This window comes from Nomascus leucogenys, chromosome 5 (genome assembly GCF_006542625.1).
Source record: "Nomascus leucogenys isolate Asia chromosome 5, Asia_NLE_v1, whole genome shotgun sequence".
Classification (NCBI taxonomy): domain Eukaryota; kingdom Metazoa; phylum Chordata; class Mammalia; order Primates; family Hylobatidae; genus Nomascus; species Nomascus leucogenys.
The window spans coordinates 41,125,836-41,145,570 of record NC_044385.1 but is presented as its reverse complement, the minus strand read 5'-3'; the positions used below and the strand labels follow the sequence as shown (position 1 = coordinate 41,145,570).

General features: G+C 37.6%; 1 protein-coding gene across 1 annotated transcript in view; it reads left to right on the top strand.

Moving 5' to 3' along the window:
- Positions 1-19,512, top strand: part of TM2D1 (TM2 domain containing 1) — a 44,185-nt gene extending 24,673 nt beyond the window's left edge. Inside the window, exons 5-7 of the mRNA XM_003265159.3 lie at positions 5,427-5,500; positions 16,912-17,041; positions 19,213-19,512. Coding sequence (XP_003265207.1) covers positions 5,427-5,500; positions 16,912-17,022 — 185 coding nt within the window. The 3' untranslated portion in view covers positions 17,023-17,041; positions 19,213-19,512. The remainder of the gene's footprint in view (positions 1-5,426; positions 5,501-16,911; positions 17,042-19,212) is intronic.
- Positions 19,513-19,735: the final 223 nt, after the last annotated feature.

Below are 19,735 nucleotides of genomic sequence, written 5' to 3'. Positions count from 1 at the left end.
GTGACATATTTGTTGTTATCATCTTTGTTTTATGGATAGGAAAATTGTCACGAGATTAAGAGATTTACCCAAGGACACTCAGCTAGTGACCTCAATTTGAACCCAAATTTTCTGGCTCCAGAGATCATGCTTTATTTACTGTAGTACTCTCTTCTATATTAGCCCTTCACTGAGCAAATTTAAAGTTTTTGAATGCTCTGCCTTCTAGCTAGCAAAGCTAACCTTGTTTCTTCCATGTTGCTACCCACAAAAGATCAAAGAGAAGTCTTCACTGTGGGGTTGATGGTAGGTATATTTCTGACAGGTGTACTAAAACTCAGTGCTGTAAGTTCCTAAGTAAACGTCATAAAGTACTATATATATTTTCTTATTTAATTAAACATATATTCAACATTTAAATAACTAAGTGATATGGAAATAATGATGAAGGTCACAGTGTATATTGGTTAAAAATAAAATAAACATGTTAGTAGGCCAATTTATGGTACAGCGCTGTAACAGAACCATAACAAAGTGCTGTGAGAGTACGGAAAAGGGACTGATGCAGTTGACTGAAGGAAGTTCTTAGATGTGGTGACATTTATGCTAGGTTTTGAAGGATGAAAAGATTACAGAGGTTGAAGGCATTGCAGGGAACAGCATGTGTAAAGCATATAGGTGTACACCGAGAGATTAGGGGATAATTTAGCTGATCGTGTAGGAAGAACAATGCAGGAGGTCACACTGCCTAGAGAGGTAGTCTATGGTCCGATTATAAAATGCTTTGAGTATCTTGCTATGGAGTTGGGTACTTTAGATATCAGAAGTTATCCTTTTAGGTATCAGAAGCAATAAAATATTTTTTCTTTTTCTTTCTTTTTTTTTTTTTTTTGTGACAGGGTCTCACTGTGTTGCCCAGGCTGGAGTGCAGTGGTGCGATCACGGCTCACTGCAACCTCGACCTCCTGGGCTCAAGGTATGCTCCGTCCTCAGCTCCGCCCCGAGCAGCTGGGACTACAGGCGTGTACCACCACGCCTGACTTATTTTGGTATTTTTTTGTAGAGATGGGATTTTGCCATGTTGCACAGGCTGCTCTTGAACTCCTGGGCTCAAGCTGTCCTCCCACCTCAGCCTCCCAAAGTGCTGGGATTACAGGGATGAGCCACAGTGCCTGGCCAATTTAAAATTTTTAAATATTTTAAATAAATTTTAACTTCTTTTAAGAATCCAAGGTTAAGGAATTTAGGCATTTTTATTTTAAATGATCACTGCCTTAAAAAAAATTCTTAACTACGTAATACAATGTTGACTGCAATGAAAGTAATTATAGACAACATCTAAAATTCAATTTTTTGCTGGGTGCAGTGGTGTGTGCCCATAGACTTAGCTACTCAACAGGCTGAGGTGGGGGGATTGCTTGAGGCCAGGAGTTTGAGGCCAGCAGAGACAACATAGTGACATAGTGAGATCCCATTTCTACAAAAAAGAAAAGAAAAAAAAATCTCATTTTACAACTAACCTTACTTAATCTTTCTTCATGGTTATGAAAAGCAATGGTCTTACTTATATATAGCTTTTTTTTTTCCTTCATAGTGCTAATTATAAATCTGTTAGCTTCAGGGACTTGTTTATTCATTCATTTTAGTCTTCCTCTGGAATGTACATTTTTTTTGTTGTTTTTTTTTTTTTTTTTTTTGAGGTGGAGTTTTGCTCTTGTTGCCCAGGATAGAGTGGAATGGTGCGATCTCGGCTCACTGCAACCTCCGCCTCCTAGGTTCAAGTGATTCTTCTGCCTCAGCCTCCCGAATAGCTGGGATTACAGGCATGCACCACCATGCCCAGCTAATTTTGTATTTTTAGTACAGACAGGGTTTCTCCATGTTGGTCAGGGTGGTCTCGAACTCCCAACCTCAGGTGATCCGCCTGCCTTCGCCTCCCAAAGTGTTGGGATTACAGGCGTGAGCCACTGCGCCTGGCCTGGAATGTACATTCTTAAAGGCAGAGGCCTTATCTGTCTTATGCAAGTTGGTATCCTGAACAGAACTTGACAGACAGTAAGACTGATAAATATTTGTCATATGAATATCAAAAAAACTAGAAACGGGCTAAATGTTCAGTAGGGAGGAACTGTCTCAATAAATTAAGGTGCAGTGTGTAACAACAGAATACTACACAGCCATTTAAAACAATGACATGGGAATATGTTTATTGGGAAAGTAATGTAATAACACCCATAACAGAATCTAGATATTTTGCTACAGAACTCCTTCTTAGGGATGCTTCACAAAAATGAACATGAGAGGTTTCTGCTAAGATAAAATATTAGATAAGGGAATAATATCTTTGTTTGGAACTGGTAAATATTACCTACTCCTGGAGTAATACATTTAAGGAAACTAGAGAACAGATCAGAGATGATATTTAAAAGTTTAAGGAACTAACAAAAAATTTATAGTGGCAGAAAGCAGATAAGTGCTTGCTGGGGAAAGACGGGGGCAAGGAGAGACAAGAAGTAGAAATTACAAAGGGGCGTGAGGAAACTATTGGGTGCGACAGATATGTTCTTTTTTTATTATAGTGATTGTTTCACAGGTGTTTACAAGTGTCAGATTTATCAAATTGTACATTTCAAATATGTACAGTGTATGTCATTGCATATCGTTTAGGTCATTGTATGTCATTTTAATGTATGTCATTTATAGCTCAGTAAAGCTGTTTTAAAAAATCAAGAGGCTGGGTGTGGTGACCCACACCTGTAATTTCAACATTTTGGGAGGCAAAGGCAGGAGGATCAGTTGAGGCCAGGAGTTCAAGACCAACCTGGGCAACACAGTGAAACTCTTGGAAATAGTGAGACCCTGCAAAGGAAAGAAGGAAGGGAAGGAGGAAAGAAGGAGAAAGGAAAAGAGGGAAAGAAAAAAAGAAAAGAAAGAAACTACTGGAATAACACATTTAAACTTACCAGTTCACTGTTAAAAAAAAAACTTGAAGATTTAATCATTACAGTGACTTATAGCATATCTTACTCCAAACGTGTGATGTTAACTATGGTCCATCTATTTCTAGAAATTTAAGGCAAAGGATGATTTTAGTAATGAAGTTTCCAGTAATGCCATCTTAAACTTGTTTTAGATGTAAACATATAACAATACTTTATGAATACAGATAGGAAGGGCAATAAGAATTAAACAAGATAAGATACATTTGATAAACGTTAGCCCAGCAACTACTTTTGTTGTCACTATTTCTGCTACTACAGTTATTATAATCAAAAACTTCATTCATCCCTGAGAAGTATGAGAAAAAAAATAAAAATAAAAAAAATAAATTTAGGCCAGGTATGATGGCCTGTAATCCAAGCATTTTGGGAGGCCAAGGCAGGAGGATCACTTTATCCCAGGAGTTCAAGACTAGCCTGGGCAACATAGTGAGACCCTGTCTCTAAAAAATTTTAAAAACTATCTAGGCATAGTGGGTTATGGGGCAGGGATAGGGTGGCATGCTGCTTCAGACAGGCAGGTTAGGGAAGACTTCTCTAAAGAGATGGTCTAAAAGGAAGACCATCCTTGGAAAATGGCACAAAAAAAGCCAAATCCCTGATGTGATTACCTATTCTTCATGGATTCGCAGTTAAAGATGTAACTTTAGAGGGACTATACTTAATATTCTCTCGTTTTTTTCTTTCTTTCTTTTTTTTTTTTGAGACAAGGTCTCCCTTTGTTGCCCCGGCTGGAGTCCAGTGGCGCAGTCTCAGCTCCCTGCAACCTCCGTCTCCCAGGTTCAAGTGATTCTCCTGCCTCAGCCTCCTGAGTAGCTGGGATCACAGGCGTGTGCCACCATGCCTGGATAATTTTTGTATTTTTAGTAGAGACAGGGTTTCACCATGTTGGCCAGGCTGGTCTTGAATTTCTGACCTCAGGTGATCCACCTGCCTCGGCCTCCCAAAGTGCTGGGATTATAGGCATGAGCCACCACGCCTGGCCAATATTCTTTTTTATAAACAAATTGAAGAAAGAGAAGCTATGACATTCTCAAATTTATATTAACATGCTATGTGAAGAGGAATACATTTTGGAAATATAAAATACACTGGATAAAATCTCAGCAGACAATTTTCTTTGGGCTACTATAGTACCATGCAACTAATGAAAAAACTAAGGGAGTTATTATTAAGGTAATGGATGGAATGATGGGAGTGTTTGGGAAGCAGAAAGATGAGAATATTTATCAGTTTATGCAACAAATATTGAGCATTTACTATGTGCCAGGCAATGTTGTTGGCACTAAGGACACAGGAGTAAAGAAAACAGATGAAAGGCCCTGCCCTAATGGGGCTTCTGTGTGACAGATAGTAATCAAAGATAAAATGTTAGGTAAGTAAATGTTTTGAGGAAAACTAAAAGCAAAATTTTTAATTATTTCTGTATTTTAATAGTTATTAACTTATTGCCACCATGTTATTTCTGTACTTACAACATTATTCTGCTATATGTGGGGGAAAAAGTCATCTAATGTCCTTACATAGTTCAATCTTATTTGTGTATTCTCAGGTTGTGGGAGGTGATCTCATGATCTCATCCTCTCTTAGGATTTTTAGCTGGCATCTATTTGTAGTTGATATATGGAACTACATTTTCACAAAGAGTCTTGTCATACCATTTTTATATCTCATATGAGATGTATTGTAAGAAACTCAAGTTTAAATTCATAGGAGATTAATCATCCCACCCCCAGCCCACCCCCAATCTGCCTCTTACAATCATTTTTGGGTTATATTATTGTAGATGTCCCATATTAGATACTCTGTTATCATCTATTTTAGCATCTTAGCTCTTGGGTTGGGACCAAGGACAAAGCTGTATATAGTGCTCAGCACAGAATTGTTGATTTTGACCATAGAGCTAATAAACAGGAGATCCTTAGGAAAAAGAAATATATAAGATAAAGGTAATTGGATTGCTAATAAAATTTTGCAATTTTACAACAAGAGCAGTGTTTTTTCCTGATTTTTTTTTTGGCATGACAATTTATATATTTTAACTTTCCAAATGTATAGTAAATTTTGGGTCATATAATATATGAAGTCTAAATAAGTAATTAAGGATTTTAGGACTAAAAGATGTTTTGTAACTCTGGTGTACTGAGATTTAAGGATTATTTCCTTAGGCCTTTTCTCTTAGAAATTTTGTTAGATTATATTGAGGTTTTTTTTTCAGTTACTAATATTTATTTGTTAAGGGAATTAAATTATTTTTTGGCATTTCTATGTAGAGGGTTCCTTTAAACTCTTCTTTTGAGGTGAAGATTTGTTTTTTAAAGTGTTACTTTTATGGTCTTGATATAAAGAGCGTGATATATATATAATAATGGTTTATTGGAAAATGGAACAGTTTGTTAATATTTAGAAGACTTTCCAGATTATAAATAACTTTACCTTCTTTTCTAGGTTTGTTAAAGTTTTGCACTGTAGGGTTTTGTGGAATTGGGAGCCTAATTGATTTCATTCTTATTTCAATGCAGGTAAGTTTCTCAATTTAGAATGTAAACTACTTTTACATTCAAAATTGAGTTCTGTGATCTCCTGTTATATTTAAAATGTTTAGTATACGAGGAAGCAGAGAGGAATGGTTGTTTCCATTTTTCTTCATGTACTAGATCTAAGGAATCCTGGTCATGTTTCCAACTAGCATTTCTCAAACTGTGCTCTACCAGTTAGTAGTTCTCAAAGACATAAGCAGTTCATTAAAAAAGATTCCATGCTCAAATATGATTTGTAAATGTGAGTTCAACTGAGTTAAAGAAGTTTCTTTACTGAATAACTTCTCAAAATCTTTTTAATATATGTTGTCTCTAAGAGGGATTGTGGTTATTTTTCAAGCCCGTTTCTTTTCCTCATAGTCACTGTCACCTTGTCAATTACCATAAAAGCATTGATAGGATTCTGTTATACATATGGACATTGTGGAGGCAGAGACAAGATTTTCTTTTGCACTGGACAGGCACTCTATACTAGTATTGTGTTGTTTGCAAATTACAGAAACTGAAATCCAGCTAGCTTAAGCTAAAAAGAAAAAAAAAAGGGTGTTCTTTAGAAAATCTGAGAATGTAGATCAGATATGTATAAACAAATGATATACATGTTTAGGGCTCTCCTGATAACTCATCTTGCTTTTCTCCTTAGCCTCATTTTCTCCTGCTGCAGCGGGACTGGGGGCAGGCATAGTTTGTGAAATGCTGTCCTTAAACATTTAAAAGTGCCACCAGATGTTTTCTCTTAAATTATGTAGAAATGATTGTGGTTAACTCATGAGAATTCTTAGAGAAAGAGATGAATTTTTCACAACAAATGTTGACAAACAGCATTTCAACAAGCATTTATGGAGCACCTAACGTCTTTAGCAAGTGTGTCGGTTGCATTTAGAGCATCATCTGTTTTGCTCTGCTTTCTCATATAGTATTTCCACTCTTCAATTCTGTCTGCTTGATGTTATCATTATGCTTTAAAAGAAAGTCACCATCTAGGAGATTTGGATACCATACTGTGAGGAGGAGGCAGCATATGGACCAATAAGATACCAGAATTAAACAAGGAAAATATTTGGTTTTAAAGTTGGAATTTTCCTGTCTATACTCGTAAACATATGCCTAACCAAATATCCTGCCTTCTCTGACTGTGGGACAGGCAAGCAGGCATGAAGAGGCTAAGGTACTTGTGCACATATGCTTAGAAACGAGTTTCTCACTTTCAGTGAGGATCCAAGGAATTTAATGTATTATTGGGATTCTTTGAGTTAAGATATCCAGAATTCAAAGTGTCTTTGAAACTGAACCATTTAGTTAATATTTTCATGCTAGGTTCTTTGGTGATATTATTGCATTGTAGCTTCAGTTATATCAAATTATAGAGTTAATTTAATTCAGTTACTGCTTTCTGATTCATTTATACCTGAACTTTTTACAATAAATAGTTACTTTTTTTTTTTTTTTTGAGACAGGGTCTCACTCTGTCACACAGGCTGGAGTGCAGTGGTGTGATCTCAGATCACTGGCAACCTCTGCCTCCTGGGCTTAAGCGATCCTCCCACCTTGGCCTCCCAAGTAGCTGAGACTACAGGTGTGTGCCACCATACCTGGCTAATTTTTGTATATTCTGAAGAGATGAGGTTTCGCCATGTTGCCCAGGCTGGTCTCCTGAGCTCAAGCAATCTGCCCACCTCAGCCTTCCAAAGGGCTATTATTATAGGCGTGAGCAACTGCACCTGGCCTCTAGTTATTTAAGTTAAAGATCTTCTGGGATTAGGAGTCGATCACATTAAGAAATTATTGAGGTGTAGAGTTAGAGTGTGTGAACACCTGCAGTAAATTTCCCTAAATGAGACATTTTCACAGGTGCGATCAGTTTAGACTGCTTTCAAATTGAGGGAGATTATAATCCATTTCAAGCATAGCCAAATAAGATGGGTAGCCTTATTCTTCATGTCATTTAACATATTTAACATTTGATGTTGACATCATCAGTTTTAGAGGAGAATTCCTGGGTTCAAGCGATCCTCTCATCTCAGCCTCCCAAAGTGTTGGCATTACAGGCATGAGCCACTGTGCCTGGCCCTGGCTCATCTTTTTGTTTATTTTTCTTTCCTTCTCCATCCTTGCCACGACTTTCTCTTTCTTTCTTTCTTTCTTTCCTTCTTTCTCTCTCTTTCTTTCTTTCTTTCTCCTTCCTTCCTTCTTTCCATCTGTCTTTCCATCTTTCTTTCTTTTTTGCCATTAAATATTATTTTCCAGTGAGTAGCAATGTGTTTCTGTTGGACTGTGATCCCATAAACGTATCGGGCATGGATTCAAGACCTATAAAAACATACTGTAGTCTAGTTATAGTTTGTCTTTGAACAGAAACAATACAGAGTATAATGCCCACATTACTAAAGTAAGCTTTATATGTTGCTATATTTACTGAAAATACTTTTATGAGTTTGTCTATTTGTTATTAAACTTTGGAAGTTTCTATCTTTTGTTCCTAAAAATATACAGATAATATGAATGATGATGCATGGCATGAAATAATACATAGAATACAGTCCAGAAAATCTAAATCAGTGATACATATATAGTATACCATCTTTCAGCTGTGGGTAACTATTGTATATAACTACTATATATATATACATATATATATATATATAGTTATTTATAAGGTAGTTTTGAGTATTTAAAGACACTCATTCTTTTGTGCCATATATATATATATTTTTTTTTTTTTTTCTTTTTTTTTGAGATGGAGTCTTCGTCGCCCAGGCTGCAGTGCAGTGGCTTGATCTCGGCTCACTGCAGCCTCCGCCTCCTGGGTTCAAGCGATTCTCTCCTGCCTCAGCCTCCCAAGTAGCTGGGATTACAGGCACGCACCACTGTGCCTGGCTAATTTTATATTTTTAGTAGAGACGGGGTTTCTCCATGTTGGTCAGGCTGGTCTCGAACTCCTGACCTCAAGTGATCCACCCACCTTGGCGTCCCGAAGTGCTGGGATTACAGGCATAAGCCACCGCACCCAGCCTCCTTGTATTTTTATATATGTGATGAAGGATAGATTAGATAATACAAGTTTTTTATCAGAAAAATGAGAATGTTTTGATTATATTTAAACCTCTTTCCTCATTCACGCAATCTGGGCTTTTTTTTTTTTTGAGATGGAGTTTTGCTCTTGTTGTCCAGGATGGAGTGCAATGGTGCGATCTTGGCCCACTGCAACCTCTGCCTCCCAGATTCAAGTGATTCTCCTGTCTCAGTCTCCCAAGTAGCTGGGATTACAGGCACACACCACTATGCCCAGCTAATTTTGTATTTTTAGTAGAGATAGGGTTTCACCATGTTGGTCAGGCTGGTATCGAACTCCTGACCTCAGGTGATCCGCCCGCCTTGGCCTTCCAAAGTGCTGGGATTACAAGTGTGAGCCAACATGCCTGTCCTGGGTATTTTTAATTATACCAAAATCACTGATGTATATTCTGCAAAACAAAAAGAAAATAAAGTCTCATGTTAAATGGAGACAAACAGCCACAAATCAGAAAGATGAGGATATGCGGAGGGAAAATGGAAATAAGTGTTACAATATAGGAAGTTATTGGAAGTGTGCTGGGTTCTTTCTTTGTCATAATTTTTTAAAAATTCTGTTCATCATGGAAGAAATTGCTTTTACTGTCATTCCTATTAATATAACAGAGTGGATTTCCTTAAAGGACTAATAACCATACAAGTAGCAGAAATTCAAAAAAGTAGCATAATGTCTGAAACATTTATGAATTTTATAAATACATTTAACAGACTGGTAAAGTATGTTTCATCAGTTTGATATTTATTATATACCACTCTAACACTGTGTTTTATACTGCTTTGTATTAGTTTTTAACTTTTAAACAATGGATTTGACTTTTCACACATACCTTTTTTGAGGAAAAATGACTTTTATTAATCTCCTATAGTACCAGTAGTATGTTAAACAGAGTATGCCCTCAAAAATTTTTGCTGATTTGAAACTGTATGCAGTATGCCTTATACAAAGTGTGGTTTTGTGCCGAGTACAGGAAAGATGAGATGCAAAATGGTAGTTTTTAAAAAAGTGATTGTTTTTCTGTAGGACCTGTTTTGGTCCATTTGGGGATATAACAAAATACTTTAGACTATATTATTTCTTTTTGTTTTGTTTTATGTTTTTTTTTTTTTTTTGAGACTGAGTCTTTCCCTGTTGTTCAGGCTGGAGTACGGTGGTGCAATCTCGGCTCACTGCAATCTCTGCCTCCCAGGTTCAAGCGATTCTCATGCCTCAGCCTCCTGAGTAGCTAGGATTACAGGTGCCTACCACCACACCTGGCTGTATTTTTAGTAGAGACGGAGTTTCACCATATTGGCCAGGCTGGTCTTGAACTCCTGACCTCAAATGATCCACCCACCTTGGCCTCCCAAACTGTTAGGATTACAGGCATTAGCTACTCTGTGGGGCCTAGACTAGATTATTTCTAAACAATGGAAAATTAGTTCTTACAGTTCTAGAGGCTGGGAAGTCCAGTATCAGGACACCAGCAGGTTCAGTGTCTGGTAAGGGCTCTCTGCTTCATAGATGGTGCCTTCCATATGTGCCCACATGGTGTAAAGGATAAGGTCATTAATCCCATTAATGGATGGTGGAGCCCTAATGACTTAATAACTTTCCAAAGGGCCTACCTCTTAATACCAACACATTTGGGGTTAGACTTCAACATAGGAATTTTATAGGGACACAAACATTCAAAACATAGTAGGGCTAAATTCCTAAATTTCACAGTGTCACTTGAGAGGTAATGAATAAAAGTGAAAGTTGATGTGATAAACTATAAATTATGCCATCACTGGAAATCAGTTTAGTGAGCACCAACTTAGGTGTAACATGGGGTCCTTGCCCTAGAGGAACCTATAATCTTTTCCAAGAATAGTCTGATTATAATAGATTCCATTTATTTTTAGAAACAAAATATTTCCAGATGAGTGCTTATAACCCAGCACTTTGGGAGGCTGAGGTGGGAGGATCACTGGAGCCCTGGAGTTTGAGACCAGCCTGGGCAACACAGTGAGACTCCTTATCTACAAAAAATTTTTTAAAAATTTGCCAGGTGTGGTGGTGCATGCCTGTAGTTCCAACTACTCAGGAGGCTGAGGTTGGAGGATCACTTGAGCCTGAGAGATCGATCAAGGTTGCAGAGTGAACTGTGATTGTAGTACTACACTCTAGCCTGAGCAACAGAGTGAGACCCTGTCTCAAAAAATAATAATAATAAAATAAAATATTTCCTTGGGTGCTGTAGGCCTGATAAACACTTTTCTTAATTTTTATCTTTTTAAAAATCTTTGCATTTTACAAACATTTTTAAAAGCCTAAGCTTTTCAGTTTAGACCAAAATGCGGCCAAGGCTATGGAATCACGTCTGTGTGACCCAGTTTGTTTGGTCAAAGACATAGCCTATGCCTTTTTGATCAAAAGAAGGGCTAAAAGCATAATTGCCATAAATCTACTACCAATGCTGGAAAAGGTGGTATACTTGATAGTTTGCTAGGTGTAGGACAACAATATATACAAACAAAAGACTTTTTTTTATTTTTTATTTTTGAGTTAGAGTCTCACTCTGTTGCCCAGGCTGGAGTGCAGTGGCACGATCTCTTCTCACTGCAACCTCCACCTCCCAGGTTCAAGTGATTCTCCTGCCTCAGCCTCCTGAGTAGCTGGGATTACAGGCATGCACCACCGTGCCCAGCTAATTTTTAGTAGAGACAGGGTTTCACCATGTTGGCCAGGCTGGTCTCAAACTCCTGACCTCAGGTGATCTGCCTGGCTCGACCTCCCACAGTGCTGGTATTACAGGCGTGAGCCACTGCACCTAGCCACAGAGGAGTGTTTCTCTTTGCGGGGGTGGCAGTGGGGGGACAGAGTCTCACTCCGTTGCCCAGGCTGGAGTGCAGTGGCATGATCTTGGCTCACTGTGACCTCCACCTCGTGGGTTCAAGCGATTCTCCTGCCTCAGCCTCCTGAGTAGCTGGGACTACAGGCATGTGCCACCGCGCTCAGCTGATTTTTGTATTTTTAGTAAAGATGGGATTTCACCATGTTGGCCAGGATGGTCTTGATCTCTTGACCTCGTTACCCGCCCGCCTCAGCCTCCCAAAGTGCTGAGATTACAGGCGTGAGCCACCGTGCCTGGCCACAGAGGACATTTTATAGACATCAAATCTTTCAAATAGCTCCCTGTATCATTATTTAACCCTGGTGTGATATATTGGGAAAATAAATTGGAAAACCGAAGTGACTGATAATTTGAGTAACTTTTACTCTGTCATGTGACCTTAATTAGGTAGATTTCACTTGGTCCACTTACCCTGTGGGTAGATTTTTTTTTAGTGCCTTTAAGAGGATTTTCAAAACAAAGACTATCTTAAACTGGTTCTGAGACAAATCCCAATGTTGTGTTTTCCTCAGGATATAAATGGTGACTCTTAATCATTTCTTAAAGAATAGTGTTTATATTGGTCATTTATGATTAATACTAAGAATTCTTTAAGTCAAATGAAGTCAGGTGTTCTGAATGTGTAAATTCTGGCACTGTAGGAATTTTGATGCTTAATTAAAATGTGACTAATCAGATGGTTTTAATGGCATCATTTTAAAATTAATCACACACAGAAGTGAAATACAGATACAAAAATGTAGTCTGACTTTTAAGAAAGTATTAGTTATTTGGGGGAGTTGGGATGGATACAGGTTGCATTAGCCTTTACTTGCAGACAGCTGAATCCTTTTACTTTTATCACCAGGTTGGTAGGTTTGCAGGAGATGATCTGATCTTGCTGATGTTACTGTTGGCATTCTTTGTATGGAGGAACTCAGAAGTCTTTTAGATAGAGAAAGCATAGATTGATATAAAATGGTCTTATTTTTTTCTTTCACTTCTTCATTCATTCATTACATTTGAAGTTTATAAAATATTTGAGCTACCTAAGAAGCATGACTTCACTGACAATGCTGTTAAATGAGGGGTCATATCAATTGCTAAAGTTGAGGTGATAAAGTACTTACTGGTAACCACATTTTTTTTCCTTTATTCTTAGTAGAATACCACCTAAGTATATACAAACAAATTACATTTTACACTAACAAGATCAAAAGTTGATAAATTGCAAACATTAATACTACAACATTAAGTGCAAATAAGATAATAGCTTTTTGTACAGTAAACTATATATAACATAAAAATTACCACTTTAATCTTTAAGTGTACAGTTCAGTGGCATTAATTGTGTTCAGAATATTTTACAACTGTCACCACTATATTTCTAAAATTTTTTCATCACTCCAAAAATACTGTACCCCTTAAGTAATAGCTTCCTTCCCCTTCTCTTCCTACCTTCTGGTAACCTCTAATATACTTTTTGTCTTTTTGAATTTGCCTGTTCTAAATTTTTGTTTTTGCAAATAGAGACAGGATCTCACTTTGTTCCCTAGGCTGGTCTCAAACTCCTGGGCTCAAGCTATCCTCCCTCAGCCTCCCTAAGTGCTGGGATTACAGACATGAGACACTGTGCCCAGCCAGCTTCAGGATATTTCTTAGCAGAGAAATAAACTCATAATTTTAGGTTTCATACTCTGTTGCCTATGGACAAATGGACATGGACATATTTACTGAGTAAAAAGATTCCCAGTATTGGGTTATTTTACTTTCTTTTTTTTAGAGACAGGGTCTTGCTCTGTTGCCCAGGCTGGAGTGCAGTGGCGTGATCATAGCTCATTGCAGCCTTGAATTCCTGGGTTCAAACAATCTTCCTGCCTCAGCCTCCCATCCAGTATGGGATATTTTAAAAGATTTGTAATTTTATAATTTATAATACAATCATATAATGAAAGATTTTAGAATTGTCACATTTATTATATATGTGTGTGTGGGTGCTTAAAACAGGTTTTATTATTTATTTGTTTTTTCTTTGAGATAGAGCCTCATTCTGTTGCCCAGGTTGGAGTGGAGTGGTACGATCTCAGCTCACTGCAACCTCTGCCTCCTTGGTTCAAGCAGTTCTCATGTCTCAGCCTCCGTAGTAGTAGCTGGGATTACAGGTGTGCCCCACCGTGCCTGACTAATTCTTGTATTTTATTGTGTGTGGATACTGGGTTTTGCCATGTTGTCCAGACTGGTCTCGAACTCCTGGCCTCAAGCAATCCTCCCGCCTTGGCCTCCCAAAGTGCTGGGATTACAGGCATGAGCCACCCACACCCTGTCTTAGCTTTTATTTTATTTTTTTTAATTTGGCAAAGGAATATGGATCTAAATAGTTGAAATCTTCATAGCTGATCTTTTTTTAAAAAAGTAAATAAAACAGTTTCTTCTGTTTTATAGTTCATAGAAAAGTGTGCTGATGATACTTTGTAGTGGCTTAAGCTGAGGTGTTTGTATCTAAATCTTATAGTCATAGAAGACATTAAAACTTTAAAAATACTGTACAGGGCTGGGCGCGGTGGCTCACGCCTGTAATGCCAGCACTTTGGGAGGCCGAGGCGGGCGGATCACGAGGTCAGGGGATCGAGACCACCCTGGCTAACACAGTGAAACCCCGTCTCTACTAAAAATACAAAAAAGCCAGGCGTGGTGGCGGGTGCCCATATTCCCAGCTACTCGGGAGGCTGAGGCAGGGGAATGGTTTGAACCCGGGGGCGTGGAGCTTGCAGTGAGCCAAGATTGTGCCACTGCACTCCAGCCTGGGAGACAGAGCAAGACTCTGCCTCAAAAAAAAAAAAAAAAAGAAAAAAAAATACTGTACAGATCAGCTTATTCTATTCTTCATTATAATCAATAAGAAAAATTGAGATCCAGGAAGGAATAAATTATTTGATCCTACAGCTAGTTATAGAAAGAGACAGCTTTCTCTTCCAAGTTTTCCTTTCAGTTTAGTGCTTTACCACACCGACTTAATTTGGTTATTTAAATGGGGTTGCATTCTGTCACCCAGGCTGGAGCACAGTGGTGTGATCATAGCTCACTGCAACCTTGAACTCCTGGGCTCAAGCAATCCTCCTACCTCAGCCTCTGGAATAGCTGAGACTACAAGCACATGCCATGGCACCTGGCTAATATTTTGTTTTCATTTTTTTTGTAGAGGCAAAGTTCTTGCTTTTTTGCCCACACTGGTCTCAAACTTCAAGCAGTCTTCCTGCCTTGGCCTCCCAAAGTGTGGGGATTACAGTTAATTTTTATGTAAATTCATAAATGTGTCAAGCCAAATCAATTTAATCTTTAACAAGTAAGTCAATGTGCATAACAGCACCTGACATGGTGTGTGGCATATTATGTGCTTTCTAAGTACTACTTGAATATTAACATGTGTAGTTCACTAGAATAAGTTCCCTGTTGGCAGAGATGGTATTTTATTCACTGTTAGTGTATAATGTCTAGCATAGAACCTGGAATATCATAGGAATTAAATATTTGTTGAATAGTTTTAAGATCAAATTTATTTTTAAAATGAGGAATGCTTTATAGCAATGTCCTTCAATTTCAAAAACACAGTCCATACTCTCCACATATTTTTAAATTGACATTTAAGTCTTCTATCATAAGTTTAAATAGTTGCAAAGGATATAACTTCCAGTTTGCAAATATTTACATATTTAAATGAAAGTGTTACATCAATTTTGAAATGTATCCAACAATATAAATATCATAGGATTTTAAATATCACCTACTTAAAAAAGATGTGCATGAACTCTTCACTAACCATTATAATTTTTACATTGCTTCTTTTCTTCCTTGAATTTTTATTTTTATTCCTCTTCTACAGAATTTTATCCTAATATAATATATTTTTATGTTTAAAAACTTCCTACTAGGCTGGGCACGTTGGCTCACGCCTGTAGTCCCAGCACTTTGGGAGGCCGAAGCAGGCAGATCAATTGATGTTCTTAACCATCATCCTAGTACTAGGAGTTTGAGACCAGCCTGTTCAACATAGTGAAACCCTGTCTCTACAAAAAAATACAGAAACAAAATCAGCTGGGCGTGATGGCACACACCTGTGGTCCCAGCTACTTGGGAGGCTGAAGTGAGAGGATCGCTAGAGCCTAGGAGGGGGAGATTGCAGTGAGCCAAGATCATGCCACTGCACTCCAGCCTGGGTGACGGAGTGAGACCCTGTATCAAAAAAAAAAAAAAGCAAAAAAGAAAGAGAGAAAACTTCCTATGAATCATCTTAGTCATTAAAATATTTAAAAATTTTCTGTGATTTTTTTTTGGATTGAGTTGTCGTTATAATGATACACAGTTGATCAAAACAGCGTAAACATGCTGCAAATTATTTTTAAACAAAAAGATGTAAAATGTTATTGGAAATGCATCTTTGGAACAGATATGGTAGAAGGTATTTTTGGACCTTTGAGTAAAGGATAGTTCCCTAAATCCAATATTTTGAGTTATCCCTTTGTTTGGCACTTCAGAGACTTTCACACCTCAGGGAAATATGCCACCATAAGACTTGGGGTATCCTGGATGGTAGGTATACTTTACTGTTAACAAGTGGGAGAAATGACCACAGTGAGGAGAAGTGGGAAGGGAAACTGGCAGGATGCTTCCACTGTAGCATGGTATCAGGCAAATTTGTTTTACAAAGAGTATTTAGGGAATTAAGATCTCAAGATTGATTTCCCCTCTGGGCCCACATACACCTTGGTAAATCTTTGTCCACCTTTAATGCTACAGTTTGAAGATTGCTACCTTAGAGGATAATTTATAGAGATTATGTTAACTAGATTGGCACATATGTGATTAAGTGGACAAGATGATTGTAGTGAACGTGAGTTGTTTTTTTCTACCTTTTCCTTTTCCATTCCAGGTGGTTCTGGCAGGACTGTCAATGATACTACCTCATCTCCTACAGGCAGCCTGACCTGGCCAATCATATTAAATCTATTCCCATGGATATAGTAGTTGGTCCACAGTGGGCATAAAAACCAAGCAGATCGATAAAAGTCTTTCCCTGGAATTGGTATATAAACATTGGGGAAGAAAATTTTACTTTCTTTGTATTAGGAGCTGCTGAGCTGGGAATATGTGACTCTCGAGCTGTTGGCAATTAGTTAGAGTGCCACTCTGCAGAATGAAGACAAGCAGAGCTAAGCAAGGAGGCAGGGAAGCCAAGGGCCTCAGGGAGCACAGAATTCAGTCCTTGGTTCCGGTAGCTTTTCTTTTGATCCTTTGAGCTATCCCAGTATTCTTTTCAGCTACATGAGCCACTGAATTACCTGTTTTTGCTTAGGTTAGAGCTGGATTTTTGTTGTTTCTGAAATACTTTTATTAACAACTGAGAAAAGTAAACAAAGTGTTGTGAAATGTCTTGTAAAATGAATAATTTTGAAATTTTGTCTCTTCTAGATTGTTGGACCTTCAGATGGAAGTAGTTACATTATAGATTACTATGGAACCAGACTTACAAGACTGAGTATTACTAATGAAACATTTAGAAAAACGCAATTATATCCATAAATATTTTTAAAAAGAAACAGTAAGTGATATATATATATATAATATCTTGTAGTATATTATTCATATGAAATTAGGAGAATTTTAGGACCATAGAAAGTTTTAAGAGACCATATAAACCTCTCAGGTACCCCTATGCCTGAAACATCTCCAATCCTTTGAAAAGCATTTTAGTCCACGCTCATGGCCCCTACGGTTCCCACTTCAGACACTTTGCAGTGCATATGGTTAAAGGACAAAGTTCACAAGAAAAAAGTAACATCAAAGCAAAAAGGCATTTATTATTTGATGGTTATGATGAAAGTATGTGCCATAAATAGCTCAATATAGCAGATCTTTCGCTGCCCATCCCTCTAAGAGTCAGTGTAATCTTTAACTTCCTTCTTTGCTTCTCCTTCCCTGAAACTGAAAGTAGATACTGAAAGAGTCCAAAGCCTGAATTCCCTGTAAGTGCTTCTTCTAACCTAAAGTTTGGCTCTGCCCATAAGAAGTATTAATTGGCCGCAGCTTTATCTTTTTCTTTTTTTTTTTTTTTTTTGAGACAGAGTCTTGCTCTGTGGCCCAGGCTGGAGCGCAGTGGCTCAATCTCGGCTCACTGCAACGTCTGCCTCCTAGGTTCAAGTGATTCTTGTGCCTCAGCCTCCCCAGTAGCTGGGACTACAGGCACACACCACCATGCCCGGGTAACTTGTATTTTTAGTAGAGATGGGGTTTTGCCATTTTAGTCAGGCTAGTCTTGAACTCGTCAGGTGATCCACCTGCCTCGGCCTCCCAGAGTGCTGGAATTACAGGCGTGAGCCACTGTGCCTGGCTGGCCTCAGCTTTAAATAAGTGATAAACCTGCTGAAGTCAGAGATACCATCCTTTTTCCTGGTTCAACTGTCTGGTTTTCTAGGACTCTGCTACTACAAGGTTTTTAAAATTTCAATTACCATACATTAGTCTATTCTAATAATCTTCCAGTAATGCAAACTTTTACTCAGGATTTTGGTAGAATATCAGGAAAACCATTTCCTGGTATAATTATTCTCTGTAATAGAGAAATCCTATATATCATGTAGGGTGAAGGGTAGCTTTTATGTAATGGTTCACTTTGAACTGTCTAGCAGCTGTCTAGCAGCTTTCATAGACACAGACAGGCAGAGAGAAAGACAGGGTAGATGTCTTTTTATTATTATTATTATTATACTTTAGGTTTTAGGGTACATGTGCACAATGTGCAGGTTTGTTACATATGTATCCATGTGCCATGTTGTTTTGCTGCGCCCATTAACTCTTAACCATTATCCTTGTTCTAGGGTTTTCAGTCAACTCTATCTCAAAAGACTGTTTCTAGAGGCCAGCAAGAGAATAGACATTTGTTTCCTGTCTTGTAGGACAGAAACAGGATATGAAGTATACTTTTGCCCTTTAGGTGGATTTTTTTCTTTTCTAACAGTAAAATTATGGATATGCCTTATAGTTATTGTCATGGGATTGAACAGTGACACACCCTGAAGATGTAAGGAATTTATTCAACTGATTGTCCAAAAGGTTTTCCAAATCTTATAAACTATAAGTCATTGAGCCTTAAAATTAGAATAAAGCTTAGATATCCATCCACCTCTTCTCACCAGGAAAAAAATCGAGAGCTAAGGAAGTTGAGACTAAGACACACAACTAATTAGTGCAAAACTGAAACTGGAATCTAGGCCTTCCATACATTCTGTGACATGGTTGTGTTCTCTTCCTTGCATCCTACCCCAGCTCCAGTCAGCTGTATCATTTTGTATTAGGCATTTTTGTTTTGGAAATTGTTTCTTCTATTTTGTGAGAAGGATTGTGTAGTTTCATGTAACTTTTATTATTCATACTGTAAATTGTGTCTCCTTCAAAAGTAGATTGTTTCTAAACCATAGTTTATAAAAATTAAGCAAATGTAATTTTAAGAGAAATCTCATTCTTTGTAGCCTATTATGTAAACATTTAGGTGGGATTCCAGATTCAGATTTGAAACTTAAAACCTGAAGGGCCCATTGAAAAGGCCAGTGTCTGCATTATCATTCATGTAATCTCTCTGCATTACACAGAAGTGCTCCAAGAGTGAGAAAAAAAATATATTGAGCAAATGTTAAAATATACATCTGCAATAACCTCATTGGACTCTTAAAAAATATTGTGTTTTAACTTATTTCTTTTTTTTGTTTGTTTTAGGATTTGAGCCTCCTTGATTTTAATAGAGAACTTCTAGTGTATGGATTTAAAGATTTCTCTTTTTCATTCATATACCATTTTATGAGTTCTGTATAATTTTTTGTGGTTTTTGTTTTGTTGATTTAAAGTATATTATTGTGAGATTTAATAGGACTCTCTTTGAAAGCTGTATAATAGTGTTTCTCGGGCTTCTGTCTCTATGAGAGATAGCTTATTACTCTGATACTCTTTAATCTTTTACAAAGGCAAGTTGCCACTTGTCATTTTGTTTCTGAAAAATAAAAGTATAACTTATTCACATTTTTAGTGCTTTGTTATTGAGAAAATCTTCTTAAATGTTGAATGTAGCTGTCTTACCCATTTTGATCCTTCAAAGCAGTTAATCCGTGGTGTGAACAAATACCATTTATATTGCCTGGGGCTTCAGTCTTGTGTATGACAACCCACCTGTTTTTCTGCAGCTTTCAGATCTGTCTTTGCCTTGGTATCTAGGAGCTAAAGATCATTAGGGAGTCTGTGAAAC